The following is a 12,420-nucleotide window of genomic DNA, read 5'->3' as shown; positions in this document are numbered from 1 at the left end:
TTTGATTTCGTGATTCTTTCATCGATCTTGTGAACAATTGTGAAGCTTTGTTCAAATGGCAGATATCGTTGAAGTGGTCGTGTTTCCTCCGATGCTTCGCCGTGAACCACCGCCCGGCAATCGCAGCTACCACGAGTCCGAGTCGATCAATCCTTCTGCAACATCTGTATCCGAATCAGCATGTGTCATCTTGACATCGACCGTGTTCCCCAAACACCATCTGGAAATGCTCTAATTCTCATACTTTTTACGTGAACGATGTCCGAACAGATGCGCCGCTGGTGAATCAGTCTACTTTTCCCGTTTCCTCATGCATGGCGTCTCACGCGATCAAGCGCGTCGACAACCCCTGCAAGCCATGCCAATAGGCAGTTGCGACTCAGCTCCAGCTTGCGGTGTGCAGCGGCACGCTGCTTTGCGGGCCCCCGCGTGCCTGCCGATGATAAATCATGCATTTCCCAGGCCTCTGTTGAGCTCTCGTCTTATCGGTCCTGGCTAGCCGCCAAATTTCTGAGCTCAAAAAATGCCTGGCAGAGATCTCAATCTTCTCAGCCTTGACGGCGGAGGAGTTCGTGGGCTCTCCTCGTTATATATCCTTCAACGCATTATGAACGCAATTGATCCGGACAACCCACCCAAGCCTTGCGACTATTTCGATGTTATTGGCGGGACAAGTACTGGCGGGTAAACATATTCACAAGCTTCTTCCTCACCTTTCTAATCTCCCTAGGCTCATCGCAATCATGCTGGGTCGTCTTGATATGAGTGTCGACGAGTGTATCAAAGCTTACACAGAACTGTCTGCCACAGTATTCCACAAGAAGCATCGCATTCCTGTCAACATCAAGGGCAACCTCAAGGAACGTTACGATAGCAAAGTCTTGGAACAGGCTATCAAACAAATTATTCGAGACCGCAACCTTGACGAAAATACGCTGCTCAAAGACCCGCAAGGAACTAAAGTGTAAGCACAACGGCCATTTCGCATAGATCGTTTTCCTAACCTCGCATAGCTTTGTATGCTGCACGAGTGGTGAAACGTCGCAGACATCTCTACTCAGAAGCTGGTACACATCAAGAGGCGATCCTGATCTGTACAGGACGGTCCGCATCTGGGAAGCTGCTCGCGCCACCTCCGCTGCTTCAAGCTTTTTCGACTCAATCAGCATTGGTGATCCCCAGCAGCGGTTTCTGGATGGAGGTACTGGTGCGAATAACCCTGTCCAGCATGTTTGGGATGAAGCCGCCGATCTCTTGACCTCTGAGGAGTCGCTGTCAGAAAATGTTGGATGTCTGATCTCCCTTGGGACAGGCCAGCCTGGCTATAAACCTTTCGAAGACACAATCTTGGGCATCGGGAAAACGCTGTTGAGTATCGCTACCGAGACCGAAGCTAGTGCCGACAAGTTTCATCGAGCTCAATCTAGACTGTTTGAGAAGAAGCTGTGCTTTCGATTCAATGTTCCTCGAGGGTTGGGCGACATAGGATTGGCGGAGACCGAGCAGATTGCCACTATCAAGTCCATGACAGCTGACCACCTGCAGTCTGAGGCCGTACAAAGTGTCCTTCGAACTTGTGTCGAGCGATTGCGACAACGTCAATGTATGTCAGACTTCATGTAGCAAAATTGATGCATCACTCATGACTACATGTATAGCCAAGTCTTCTGTGCAGAAGCCTACTTTATTGCTAGAGAGCATGAACAAAATCGCTCGAGACGAGGATCATGATTTTGAATTGATAAGTCAAGATTCTGGCTGGCAATTGGCCAACTCAGGTGTGTTCGGTGTGCACAATGGAAATCACTCCTGCTGACCTGTCAGAGGATGACTCTCGGGGTCTCCTGGCACATATCTCTAAGTATCAACCAGAACGGGTACACCATAAGATAAAACTGTTGAAGGTGTTCAACACCACCCAATGGATCATCAAGGATTTTGAAAGTTTCATGTCATCAATTGCTCGTCCCCAAACACAACAGCAACCCAATCAAAACTGCCTCTGGGTTTCCGGCATTAGTGAGTCATGCTCCAAGTGCACCAACTTACATACTGATACTTATATAGTCGGATGTGGAAAGACCTTTCTGGCGTAAGTGCATCTTAACCCGGCCCAAGGTGCAATCTCTAAACACCGCAGAAACACGATTATCCAAATCTTACTAGATCACCACGACAAGCAATCATCGCGAGATTTCGTTGCACACGTCTATTTTGATTCTGAGAAGCGTGACTCGTTGAAAGCAGCGGACCTGTTTCGAAGCTACGTCAAACAGTTCCTTCGACACCTGTATACACGTCAACAAAAGCCTCCAAGAGCCGTCATCCTGGCTCTCAGACGTATGTTCGGCTCTCGCGTTACCAATCCAAGCTGCAGCGAAATTCTCCGAGAGCTTTTGCTACCACTGATTTCGGAGGTCGAAGGAACAGTCCTTGTCGTAGACGGACTCGACTTGTGCGCCAGAGACGAATATTTAGATGCTCTCGTGTGCTTCGCAAGCATACTCGAGAAGACCTCGGCGAAGGTCGTTATCTGTGGACGTGACGAACTTGACATCAAAAGTCGACTTCCGGGTTCGATACGCCTTGAGGTCACAGCCGCAAGGAACAAGGATGACATCGCAGTGTATGTCAAGCACCATGTTGAAAAACGCAGCATGTACGACGGGCCGATATCGAACAATCCAAATACTGTGACACAAATTATCGAGACCCTGATCAGTAAAGCTAACGGAATGTACGTAACCCCGTGGCCCAGAAGCACTTTCCAACATACCTTGCTCACCATCAAGTTCAGGTTGCTTTGGACTCGTCTCCAGATCGATGTGCTCTGGGATACGTGTAGAACTGACGCCGAGATTGTCGTGGCGCTCAGGGGACTACCCAAGGATCTCGATGAGACATACGAAAAGTGTCTAGAGCGGCTTCGGCGAAAACAAGAACCGTACGCTCTACGCGTGCTCCGCTACGTGTACGAAGCCAAGAACCCGCTCACTGTCGACGCTCTGGGAGAAGCACTGGCAACGGATCCCCTATCAGGAGAACTACAGTCTAAGCAGATTCCACCTTCCAGGTTCATTATCGAATGTGGTGCGAACCTCGTAATCTTTGACGAGGTCGAGAGATTCCTAGTGCCAGCTCATCATTCGGTGAGACGTTTCCTGAACAGTTCTCGTGCTGAAATACTCGAGAAACTGAAGTTTCATGTCTGGGATGATGCTGAGCTGAAACTTGGCGCGATGTGCATCACGCATCTTTGCTGGCATATGGAATTGGCCCTAAGAGAGGAAAATCGTACTCACCATGAGCTTGAGCTTACGACCTTGCAAATGCCCTCTTTCTCACAAATGAGTCGTTGGGCACGGCCAAGCAAAGCGTTAGCGTACGTGCAGAGACCATCACTTATCTGGAGGAAGCCAGCATCGTTTCCTAAGATGAATGATAAGCCCGTGCTGATCCAAAGGCTGGTGGAGCGGCCAAACGACTCTAAATCAGTGACTGCCTTCAAACAATATGCAAGGTTCAATTGGCTGACTCTATCCCGGTCTGTGTCGGGCGACTCGATGCTTATGAACAAATTTTGGAAGCTGGCGTTCATGTGTAATAGCGATGATTCGCAGATGTGTCCCTGGAACCAGGGCCGGATCGCTGGAAACGCCGACATCGTTTGGTGGGCGATCGACAACACTCATGTGCCGTTGTATGATATCGCCATGGAGCGGTCGACAATGCTGGACGGCGCATCTCGTCCTGACTTCACACTGCCTCTAGCTTACCACGAAGGGTTGCTTCCTTTACATCTAGCTGCCAAGCGCGGCTCCCTCGATATGTTCACCAGAGTCGCTAGACATTGTGATATTGCTGCCAAGGCACCTTCTACTGGCAGGACTGCTTTGCATTATGCCGCTGAGCAAGGCCACTCGGAGATAGTCAAATGCCTTCTGCAAGAAGATTCAGGTTCAGTACTGCTACGCGGACACGATGGTCACAGCGTGCTTAGCTTGGCTGTCAAGGCACAATCATTCGAAACCATCAAAGTGATCGAATCGATATGGGGTCGTCAGGTCTGGCAGCAACATGTCATCGATGAAGTCTTGGACGCCCTTCTCATAGGCGAAAGAAATCTGGAGTTCGCGAATCATGTTCTGCTGAGAGTAACATCAGTTCGTGGGTATTCACACTCAAAGCTCCTGACGTGGATTGTCAAGCATGGTCTTGCCAGTCTTGTGCCCGGTGTTGTCAAAGCGGGCGTACCTTTGGACACCCCAATCAGCTCAAAAGCCATCAGCAGCCCGGAGCTGGATAGAGATGAGCCGGAGACTATCTGCGCGGCAATCTTCTTCGCGCTAGAAGCCTCAACGCCTGACCTTGCCACTGCGCTCATTATGAACGGCGCCGGTCGCCATGTTGACTCAAACCATAACAGTCAAACTTGGAGGCCGTTTCACCTTGCTCTGAATCGGGGCTGGGTATCGTTGGCTTCATTGCTGCTGTATGGCGAATGCACACGTACGTTGGCTTCGCGTTGTGTTACTTGTGTTGACACACTTAGGTTTCGTATATCTGTGACGAATCCACGTGTACGTTGGCTCGGTGTCGTGTTGACATGTGGCGCAATCGATGGTTCCAAGATTGGTTCTTCGTCCCAGGATACTCTTGTTGGACAATGCTACCCTAATGTCCTGCATGTTGTCAAACTTCGAGGCGCAGATAACGACATATATGCACTGAAAGTCGAACTATCTGCCCATCGATTCCTCGGGTTTGATCTGATGATTGGAACATCTGAGGCAGATTTTACTGCTTGGAGAAAGCGACCAACCCCACCGGATCGGTCTCTGACGGACTTGCAACATAGTGGCACACTCGTCAGGATCTCATACGACGGAACGGTGAAGGATTTTGGGTACAGCCCAAAGCCGTATAATATGCAGCACATCCAGCTCACGTAACGTGGTGAAGTCTGGACATCTGGAGTTTGAACCTCTGAAGTCTGGACCTCGTTGATGAAGGGTTCTGAACGATCGCTCAAGCTTAGCAGCACTGGGAAAGCCGGGGAAGGCATTTTGTTCAACGAAAAGTTTGAGATGCGAGTCAACACGTCTTCCGAGAAGAGTCTTCGGCCTTACGTTGGCTTTCGATTGATGGTTGGAGCAACCGATACACAGCCTACTGCTTGAAGAAGTAGACGCACAGCAAAGATGAGGCGACGCGCAGAGGTCAAAATTGCATAGCGTGGATGGGAAAGACTCTTCAACTTCGAATTGAATCCTTACAGCATGCAATATCTCCAACTTGATCACGGAGATATAACTCTGGTGGACGGCCGACCGTTCTGACAGATCCGAAATTCTATAATCCCAGTAATATGGATCTCTCAGGTTTGGGTTCCAGAAATAACGCACAATAGCCTAAGCCTCTTAGCAGATCAACATTGTATAGCATGGATATAGATCTCATCATATATATGTGTGTAGATGGTGTATGACTGAAGTCGGGTTTACAACTTTGAGCTTTGGAAATTAGACTAGGGGCCATTCGGCGTTGACAGCTCATTGATGGTTGATGAAAGCACATTTCAATGGTTCCAACAACACTGGAAACTCGCTTAGTATACCTGGCAAACATCATCTCACCTGTAGTGTCTACCTTCGTAAGGAGAGCGGAAAATCGTTCGACCGGAAGTCGGAGATACCTAATAGAGTGAACGTCCATAATATTTTAAGCTGTTATACGACCTAGCCATCGACACTAACTGCTCGACTTAGAAAATGAAACGCGCGACAGCCACACCATCTATCGTGCTTTCTGATCTTCTTTCTTATCCACTAAGCCTGCACAAGCCAAGCAAATCTCTTCCGCCATATCACCACTCATAAATCTCCATCCCATCCTCCCAACACGTCAATCATCACATTTAGGAGCCAAATAATCCCAATCAACAAATTGAGCATAGTCAAAAAATACAACACTGTCATTCACATCCACCGCTCTTTCGACTCGGGCAATAACACAACCTTTATTCCGGGGTACTTGCACAGAGGCTATAAAGCACGATAAGCGTATTCCGTATGTAGATCAAGAATGGTGAAAAAGTTGTGGTGGTCTTTTTTGGGATGTTGGGATCGGTGGCCTTGGGGTTTAATAAAGCGCTCATTTGAATCCTCAAATTTCCAGAGTTTGATTATGTGATGAGGATGGGAAGAAGCAGGGAATAGAAGTTTTGAAATCGGGAAATTTTATGATGTACCTACTCTACCGTACAGGCGGGCGGCTTTGAGGTGGTGAAGGTGATGATGTGGTTTGGGACGTCGATTCCATGGCAAACGATTTCTTTGCCGGCATCGATGAACAGCGCGATACATCGCCGCAAAATAGAACATCAGGGTGGAATGGAGGAGACTGAGATGGACTGTTTTGGTTTATGTGCTGGGAAGACATGGTATGTCAGCATAGAAAAACACAAAAGGAACAGAAGATATCGGGATAGCAAATAAGGCATAGGAGTGCCCTTCGATCTGAATTCATAGTTTTATCTCAGAACATCGAACCGGAAAAAAAAGATCATCCCTTGAGTTTTCTCATCTTTTCCTAATCATTGGCGCCTGTATTCATCCTTATGCCTGTTTATCCACTCACGGTCGGCCATGATTCGTAGTGAATGTATGGCTTTCCACCATATCTGGGTAGCATATACGACTTCTAACGTCTGCCACCATAGGCAGCACCCATGCCCTGAAGCATAGGCATACCCATGCCGGGTCCTTCTTGAGGACTTCTCATACCAGGCGTACCTTCAGGGCTTCTGACGCCACTACCGGGCATCATCATCATGCCTGGAGGAGCAAAACCAGGTGGTACGCCGGGGATATGGTTAGGGTTGTTGAAGAAGCCAGGCGGAGGCGGGCCATGACCTCCGAAACCTGGAGGCGGCAGAGCCATACCAGGTGGGAAGCCAGGGGGTGGGCCTTGCATACCACCTTGTTGCGGAGGAGGTTGCGAACCAGGCTGCTGGAAAATGTTGGGTATGTTGGCGAAGCCAGGTGGGTGACGTAGGTTTGGGTTGAAACCAGGTGGAGGCATGCGGTCGCCAGGACCAGGAGGTGGAGGACCACCAGACATGTATGGGAAATTGGGAGGGAAGTCTTGAGGAGCTCCAGGTCCAGTATTGGGCATCTGTTGGGCAGCACTCTGGCGGCGTGGCTGGGGAGGGCCGTTAGGATAGCTACGTTGAGCTTGTTGCAGGACAATCGAAGGGTCTTCAATGAAGCCAGGAGGAGCACGAGGACGACCGTGATCGATGTTGGAGAGATGCTGGTTACCACGGAACAGCTGCTCCTCGATTGATTCGGTGGGACGAGGAGCCTGCGGCTTGGGGGCAATGGTCTGGGTGTGAGTCTTGGGAGGTTGGTCGAGGAAAAGCTGGAAAGGCTCTGGCTCGTGTTGATTGCGAGGTGGAGGAGCAGCTCTGTTAGCGTTCTTGGTTTGAATCAAGTTGAGCAAGAACTCCGAGTCCTTGTTCAACGAGTTCTGCTTGCGCGAATGCTGCTGGTTGAAAATTTCCGGGGTGGAACCGTTACGAGGAGCTTGATCGAGAAAGATGTTCTGCATCTGATGAGGCAAGTGCGAAGCAGGGTTCCCCGACCTCATTGAAGAGGGATCCGGCGAAGCGACATTGCTCGTAGGTCGGCTGAATTGAGATGGAGGTGGCAAGTACGAGTCAGAAGTAGCGAAGCCAGGTTGAGGTCGCGGAGACTGAGTAGATGCAGGCGCCTTGTCGAACATTGCAGCCAAAGCGTCTTGTGGTGCTTGAACGCCAAAGCCAGGCGGCGGTCCAGCAGGAGGGCCTCTTCCATCCTGCTCTCTGATGGGTGAGTCGACGCCAGAGTGCGATGGTCCTCTGCGAAGGCCGGCCATAATTCTCAAGAAGCCGGCCTTGTCTTCATTCGACTCAAGCGGCGCAGGGCTGGCAGCTTCTTCGACAACAGGACGAGCCTCCTCCTTGGGAGCAAACATGGATGCGAAGCGGGAGGACTTGCCCTTTCCTGCGGCGGGTGTCTTGGTTGTGCGCGTATCGACAGGGCTCTCAAGTCTCTTGCTCTCTCCCCAAGATCCAAAGATGCTCTTGTCAAAGCCGGGTGCGTCTGTCACCAGAGGAGTCTGTGGTTTTGAGTGTGCCGGCGTTGACTTGACTGGAGTGGCAACCTCATCAAATGTGTCCTGCTTGGTTTCGGCGGGTGCTGCGTTGGAAGCCTTCATACGTTCCTTCCATTGCTCAAAGTCCTCTTGTGTGTGCATCTGGTTCTTGTTCTCCTTCTCCAATGGCTCATCCATCCATTCAGGCTCCTTCTCGGAAGCGTCCTGGCCTTGGCCCTGGCGCTCGTTGCGTGCCTTGTCGCGCCAACCACCACGCTGACTGGGTCTTTCACGCTCACGCTCGCGTTCGCGCTCGCGATCACGGTCGTTGTTGTCGCGAGACCAGCGTTGATCGAATCGCTGACCGAAGCCGTTGCCGTTGCCCTCACGTGGCTGACGGGGTGTAAATCTGGGTTCCGCAGCAAAGGCATCGTCGTCTTCCTGTTGCTGTTTGGATGATCTCCAGTCTCTGTTGTTGCCGGTCTTTGTGGTTTCCCTGTCGCGGAAAAAGCGCGAGCGCTGTGCGGCTGCGGGTGACTCTTGTTCTTGCTCGCGCTCTTCGAGCTTGTTGATGTTTCGGGAGGATGCGAATGACGTCTTTGGCGGGCCAAGCACGATTTCGTCTGTAGACTGTAAGCTTTTGGCAGGGGTGGGTGTGGTGAGCGACGTACCAGGCTGCTGGGCAGAGCGCGAGGTGTGTCTGGTCTGTAGTAGTGATGGTCTCTGTGATGAGAAGTTGCCCATGGGCGCAGGCTCTTCTTGTCTCTGGGCTTGGTTGCGGGGCTTGCGACCGCCATTCTCTTGTTGCGACTGTTGTTGACTGCCTCTTTTCTTGGTTGAGCAGGGATTCTCTTTGGGGAGGCGGTCAGAGGAAAGGCTTACTCTATCCACTCGTCGATCGAGGGCAGTTCATCTGGTTTGCGCACCAGGGGCGATTCACGAAGAGCTTTCAATTGCTCTATCGTGTAGCGCGCACCCTCCATGGCCATGTTGTTGGCGAAGTGAGGGGCAGTCGCTGTTTGAGGCGATGGATAGGTTCAAGAATAAGTAGCCTCGTGGGCGGACAAAATGTGGTGGAAGCTCTTCTGGATGTTGTCGTGTAAATTGACTCTGTTAGCGTCGAAGTTGTGGATAGTGAGAGGTGGGTGAAGGTGTTGGCGCGATGTGTTCTTGTCGTCGCCCGGCGAAGGGTTCGGTCGGAGCGTCAGCTGCTTCGACTTGCGCTGACTGAGCAAGGATCCGCCCAAAACGATAACAATGAAGCTAGTAGGAGTGGAAGACTGAGGTTTGACTAGGAATTGCAGGGAATGAGAAGGAAGTTGCTGTCTGAGATGAGCTTGACTTGTCAAACAGGAGTGTTGGTGATTCGAAAGTCGTCCGTCGCTCCACCGCCCTCTCCGCATTCTGTCTGCCAACCTCATGCCCAAATCCCACACGTCTTTTGGCGTCGTCTTTCCTTCTCTTCAATCTCATGTTCAGGTGAAACAGTAATACCATCAAGATCATTATGCATTGTAAGACCGAGCTCCCTTCTACAATATCCATTTTCAACTTTGCGTGGTCACACCGAGCTATTCTTCACTCCTCGGCCTTTTTCAATGACTTCATCAATCACTCACTCACTTCCTTTCACTACTCATCGACCGACACTACAGCCATTCCCAAGCTCTGACATCGTCCAAGATGTGTCTGTCAAAAGGCAAGATGGGAAGTCAGATGTGTCAATTGTCCAGGGAGAGCAGAAGGTCTTGTGTACGTACGAGACGAGCAGACAGAGCAAACAATGCCTCTCCATGCATGTGTTGCTTTGTTTGACCAGCCTTCTGCATCTGGACCGTGAGACTCAGTCTTGTAGCTGGCCAGAGGAGACAAACACTTGCTTTAGATAGGTTCAATTCGCCGTGGTCAAGGAGGTCATGGAAAGGACATCATACCCATGAATGCAGAAAGTTGAAAATTATGCATTACTTCAATGACAGACTTGAGCGAATGAGATAAACTCGAAGTGAAGGAGACAAACAAGTGAATCGCGTTAAATGCGTCGACCAATCGACACTCGCGTTTCGTCAGTATCAAAACAATTCTCGACTTTCACCAACCCTTCTTCTTACCCAGCGCACCGCAACCAGTCAAAAATTCCTTTTTCCGACGACAACCAACAAAGCACCACCAACTGCTTTACCTGCCCTGCGCCTACCTTTCAGTGTCTCCAAAAGCACGCCGTAGCCTTAAGGAAGCGAAAGCGTCGCACAATGGAGCACTCTTCCGCCTCCCCTTCGCGCGCTGTCTCGCCTCGCGGCAACAGCAACAACAGCAACAACGAGAGAAAGCGCAAGCTCGAGTCCTTCGTGACCGAGAGCGGCGAGACGTGGGAGTTTGAACGACCCGTCAAGAAGCCCCGTTCGTCCGGGCCTGGTTTTACCGCCAGCACCAGCTTGGGATCGATTCCCCCCCTCTCACCACCCTCGCCGACCAGCAGCAAGCGGTCTCGCGACCCGTCGGATGATTCCGACGCTCAGTCCCCTTCGCCCAAGAGGCAGATGACTTCGGTCACTGACTCTGGCGACCATGCAGCTGTCCTTCGCAGGAACAGTTGGCTAAGCTCTTCTCGCAAGAGAAGAGGGGCTGCAGCAAGTAGATCGCGCTCTCCCTCGCAGAGCCGTCTACCCGGTTTGTTCGACGCGGCCTCTGGCGCCAGTCAGAGTGCCGGCCCTGTGGAGTCCGAGGTGGAGATGGAGGACGAGCTCCTTGACTACGAGAGTGACGAAGAGGTCGCCGTCGGCCAGCATGCCAACAACAACCTGGAGCAAGTGGCATTGTTCCGGGTGCCTGCCCTGACCCTGCCTCGCGCCAGTTCCTTCCAGGAGGGTCAGGAGTCGGAAATGCCTGTGGTGGCATCAATTGAGACCGACCAGGACATGGAGTACCAGGTCGGCTCGAGTCACCATCGGGCATTCGAGACTGTGGTGAGTGGTGAGTACGCTGTCGTTGCTGGCAATGGCGCGTACGAAGCTACCTCAACCACCAGGCCTGTTGTCTGGTCATCCCTGGACCCCCGACTGGCCTCTATCAGTCGCTCTCCGAGTCCTGTGACTCGTTACAAGCTTGCTCGTGCCGACAGCAGCGGCAGCGAGAGTGATGGGGACAGCCCCAGCCCCAGACTGCTCCGAAGCACGTTTGGTGGGTTCACTCAAGCCACCGCAATGGTTCAACACCATTCCGAGGCACAGCAGCAACTGGCGAGGGAGCCTGGAAATACCAGTACCTCGTCAGAAGTTCGTGAAGTTCACGGCATGGCACCGCCATCTTCGCCGGCCAAGGAGCTCTCACCCGCAGCAGCACGTTCAGCTACAACGACTCCTGCAGCCTTTCAGCCGACGATCATGGACGAGCCATCGCAGCAGCTCTTGTCCGAGCTCCAGAGATATGCCGACGAGAACGAGGCTTCGGATCAACTCTTGTCTGAACTTGCAAAGTACGCCGACGACTGCAGAAACGTGCGCGACTTCAAAGTGAAGCAAGAGGAGGTGAAGAGCGAAGAGAGGCTCGAAAGCGAAGCCGACGTTTGCGCACCGACCATCAACAACGCCGCATTCAGCAGTGACGCCGCATTCAGCCCCTCCCACGCGTCTCCCTTGCAACATATAAATTCAGCTCCAACACAAACAACTTTCGCCCACACTGAGGAAGAGATTCTGCATATGATGGCTGTCTACGCGGATCGGGAGCCCAAGGAGGCAGATCTCGAAATTCTGCGCCTCTGCTTGGAAGGACTCGGTGATCCCATGGAGATTGACGGCGAAGACAACTCCGATCTACCCAAAACTACCCAGGTCAATGGTCGCGACAGAATTCGCAAGGAACGCGATACAGTTATCGAAAAAGCAAAACAGATCAGACAAGCGCGCCTTCATTTCCAAAAACATCAAAGATCAATCGATGAGGCACCTGATGCCGGACCCGCACCCGATGCCGGACCCGCATTTGAGACTGATTCCGATGAAGACGGTGACGAATATACTGTTCATCTTGTTGCCAGTTCTACCGATCAGCTTCAAGCCGAGAGAGAACGTCTTCAAGTTGCATGGGAGTATCATGAATCTCCCCAGCCGGCCTTCTCTACCTTCCCGTCTGAACATTGGGAGCAGGAAGCACGCACCTGCGCAGCCAACGAAGCAGAAGCATCCAACGAAGCCGAGCAACATTACTGGTCAAGCCGCAGAATCCGAGCAAGATCATATGCTCAAAACAAACCCGGTCGCATCTCGACTCCCTGGGTCTATC

The 12,420-nt window shown here is 51.6% G+C and overlaps 4 protein-coding genes across 4 annotated transcripts; 3 read left to right on the top strand and 1 right to left on the bottom strand.

The window, feature by feature from the left end:
* Positions 1–228: 228 nt before the first annotated feature.
* M438DRAFT_344684 (phospholipase, patatin family protein) lies at positions 229–1,686 on the top strand. The gene is made up of 3 exons (XM_029905279.1): positions 229–684; positions 731–964; positions 1,014–1,686. The coding sequence occupies exons 1-3, from the start codon at positions 524–526 to the stop codon at positions 1,621–1,623; spliced, it is 1,005 nt and encodes a 334-aa protein (XP_029761529.1). The 5' UTR covers positions 229–523; the 3' UTR covers positions 1,624–1,686.
* A 76-nt stretch (positions 1,687–1,762) lies between these two features.
* On the top strand, positions 1,763–5,152 carry M438DRAFT_193867 (ankyrin). Its single transcript, XM_029899283.1, has 5 exons — positions 1,763–1,778; positions 1,827–2,019; positions 2,068–2,092; positions 2,141–2,737; positions 2,798–5,152. Exons 2-5 carry the CDS (start codon positions 1,950–1,952, stop codon positions 4,950–4,952), a joined length of 2,847 nt encoding a protein of 948 aa, XP_029761528.1. The 5' UTR covers positions 1,763–1,778; positions 1,827–1,949; the 3' UTR covers positions 4,953–5,152.
* Positions 5,153–6,211: 1,059 nt separating this feature from the next.
* On the bottom strand, positions 6,212–9,460 carry M438DRAFT_404811 (uncharacterized protein). Its single transcript, XM_029909743.1, has 3 exons — positions 9,019–9,460; positions 8,808–8,962; positions 6,212–8,759 (listed from the first exon to the last, which is right to left on the bottom strand). The coding sequence occupies exons 1-3, from the start codon at positions 9,123–9,125 to the stop codon at positions 6,703–6,705; spliced, it is 2,319 nt and encodes a 772-aa protein (XP_029761527.1). The 5' UTR covers positions 9,126–9,460; the 3' UTR covers positions 6,212–6,702.
* Positions 9,217–10,355, top strand: M438DRAFT_193788 (uncharacterized protein). Its single transcript, XM_029899282.1, has one exon. It carries the CDS (start codon positions 9,444–9,446, stop codon positions 10,023–10,025), a length of 582 nt encoding a protein of 193 aa, XP_029761526.1. The 5' UTR covers positions 9,217–9,443; the 3' UTR covers positions 10,026–10,355.
* Positions 10,356–12,420: the final 2,065 nt, after the last annotated feature.

Source organism: Aureobasidium pullulans (genome assembly GCF_000721785.1).
Source record: "Aureobasidium pullulans EXF-150 unplaced genomic scaffold scaffold_7, whole genome shotgun sequence".
Lineage (NCBI taxonomy): Eukaryota > Fungi > Ascomycota > Dothideomycetes > Dothideales > Saccotheciaceae > Aureobasidium > Aureobasidium pullulans.
This window is presented reverse-complemented; position numbering and strand designations above follow the sequence as displayed.

Bases quoted from the DNA above. Each gene is read 5' to 3' on its own strand.
- M438DRAFT_344684 (XM_029905279.1), top strand. From the start codon at position 524: ATGCCTGGCAGAGATCTCAATCTTCTCAGCCTTGACGGCGGAGGAGTT. The intron at 685-730 runs GTAAACATATTC...TAATCTCCCTAG, and splicing joins GGCGGGACAAGTACTGGCGG to GCTCATCGCAATCATGCTGG. The intron at 965-1,013 runs GTAAGCACAACG...AACCTCGCATAG, and splicing joins GACCCGCAAGGAACTAAAGT to CTTTGTATGCTGCACGAGTG.
- M438DRAFT_193867 (XM_029899283.1), top strand. From the start codon at position 1,950: ATGTCATCAATTGCTCGTCCCCAAACACAACAGCAACCCAATCAAAAC. The intron at 2,093-2,140 runs GTAAGTGCATCT...TAAACACCGCAG, and splicing joins TGTGGAAAGACCTTTCTGGC to AAACACGATTATCCAAATCT. The intron at 2,738-2,797 runs GTACGTAACCCC...CATCAAGTTCAG, and splicing joins ATCAGTAAAGCTAACGGAAT to GTTGCTTTGGACTCGTCTCC.
- M438DRAFT_404811 (XM_029909743.1), bottom strand. From the start codon at position 9,125: ATGGCCATGGAGGGTGCGCGCTACACGATAGAGCAATTGAAAGCTCTT. The intron at 8,963-9,018 runs GTAAGCCTTTCC...AACCAAGAAAAG, and splicing joins TCGATCGACGAGTGGATAGA to AGGCAGTCAACAACAGTCGC. The intron at 8,760-8,807 runs GTACGTCGCTCA...TACAGTCTACAG, and splicing joins GCGCTCTGCCCAGCAGCCTG to ACGAAATCGTGCTTGGCCCG.
- M438DRAFT_193788 (XM_029899282.1), top strand. From the start codon at position 9,444: ATGAGAAGGAAGTTGCTGTCTGAGATGAGCTTGACTTGTCAAACAGGA.